General features: G+C 44.8%; 1 protein-coding gene across 1 annotated transcript; it reads left to right on the top strand.

The window, feature by feature from the left end:
- Positions 1-3: 3 nt before the first annotated feature.
- Positions 4-1,333, top strand: LOC103523790 (probable 39S ribosomal protein L45, mitochondrial; the record flags this gene model as incomplete). Its single annotated transcript, XM_008488808.2, has 2 exons — positions 4-144; positions 596-1,333. Coding segments are annotated over 2 exons (441 nt in total), but the record flags the coding sequence as incomplete, so codon positions are not given.
- Between the last annotated feature and the right edge of the window lie 16 nt (positions 1,334-1,349).

Here is a 1,349-nt window from a genome sequence, read left to right as displayed (position 1 = left end):
TTGAGTAACATTAAGAACAAAACCATACACTGGAAATATATCAAGAGCATAGAACCACCACGAGTAGCTCATGTGCGCTGCGCAGAGGTGATCTCAAAGGAGAACCAGTTTGCGCAGATTACAGTCCGATTTCATTCACAGCAGGTGAGAAAGAAATCGTAGAGGGGACTGTAACTGCTAAGCTCTTATCGTGCTGAAATCGAAGAGAGAAGGAAAACAGGATAGCCGTTCCGAGAACGAACCTTATCTGTTCAGGATAAAGTTCTCCCCGGGCGAGAAGCATATGTATCATCTTCTTTCTAGGCCAGTTTCTATTCTCTTCTATTCATATTTTATTTCAGGGATCGCCAACCCTTCCATCGCGAGCTACCGGTAGCGTAGCTCGCGAGAGGTTTTCTGGTAGTCCGCAGCTAGCGAATAGTGCACAAGTTGAGAGCAACTCTTATGGAAACCAAACATTTACATCGTAAATTTTTGGTTCCCAGACTATTAGGTGGCTCTCCAAAGGTCTCCTAGTCATAATATATTAACACGAAACAGAGCTCTGAGAGTTTTCGGCATTAATTTTACTACTCCTACTCGTCTTGCCCCCCAGGTACTCGCTATTTACGACCGGTTCGGGCGTCTGATGCACGGCAGTGAGATCCTTGCCAAGGACGTCCTCGAGTATGTCGTGTTTGAGAAGCACATCTGCAACCAGTACGGTACATGGCGTATCCATGAGAAGATCATACCAGACTGGATGCCAGCACCTACCCCGGTAGCCAAGACATTTGTCAAGCCAACACCTCCACCTCCAGAGGAGGAGATAACGCAGGCCGAGGCTAAACCTGATGTGGCCGTCATGCAAACAGAACCGTCTGGTGGCACAGGGCCGCAAGTGGTCACTGCCTGAATTTAGTTTGATTTGATAGAGGTTTCTCTTCACTGTAAAACTGCTAAATGAGGTAGACCTGACAGGTACACCTGATCAGGTGTAGACCTGACAGGTACACCTGATCAGGTATACATGACACCTGATAGTGAGTGGCTGGCCTAAGATTTTTAGCGAGAGCCTTAATTTAAAATGTTGTACATATGGTCCCTATCCTCCCTAACAACACCAATATGTGGTCGGTATTTGACAATACATGACCGCCAAATGGCGTGACCGACATTCGGCGGTCATGTATTGTCAAATACCGACCAAGCGTAACGTTACTTCACTTAAGTGATGCATCGGGAACTTCTAGTTGTTTTGAAAATAATGCATTGATCTGCAGTCACAACTTGCAAGTCGCTGAGAAATTTATTGAATAAAAAATACAAAACGACTTGTTTATTATCTAATCCAGATTGTTTTTTTTTTT

Source organism: Diaphorina citri, unplaced genomic scaffold (assembly GCF_000475195.1).
Source record: "Diaphorina citri unplaced genomic scaffold, Diaci psyllid genome assembly version 1.1 scaffold40963, whole genome shotgun sequence".
Lineage (NCBI taxonomy): Eukaryota > Metazoa > Arthropoda > Insecta > Hemiptera > Psyllidae > Diaphorina > Diaphorina citri.
The sequence above is the reverse complement of the archived record's forward strand: the minus strand, read 5'-3'. Positions and strand labels throughout refer to the sequence as shown.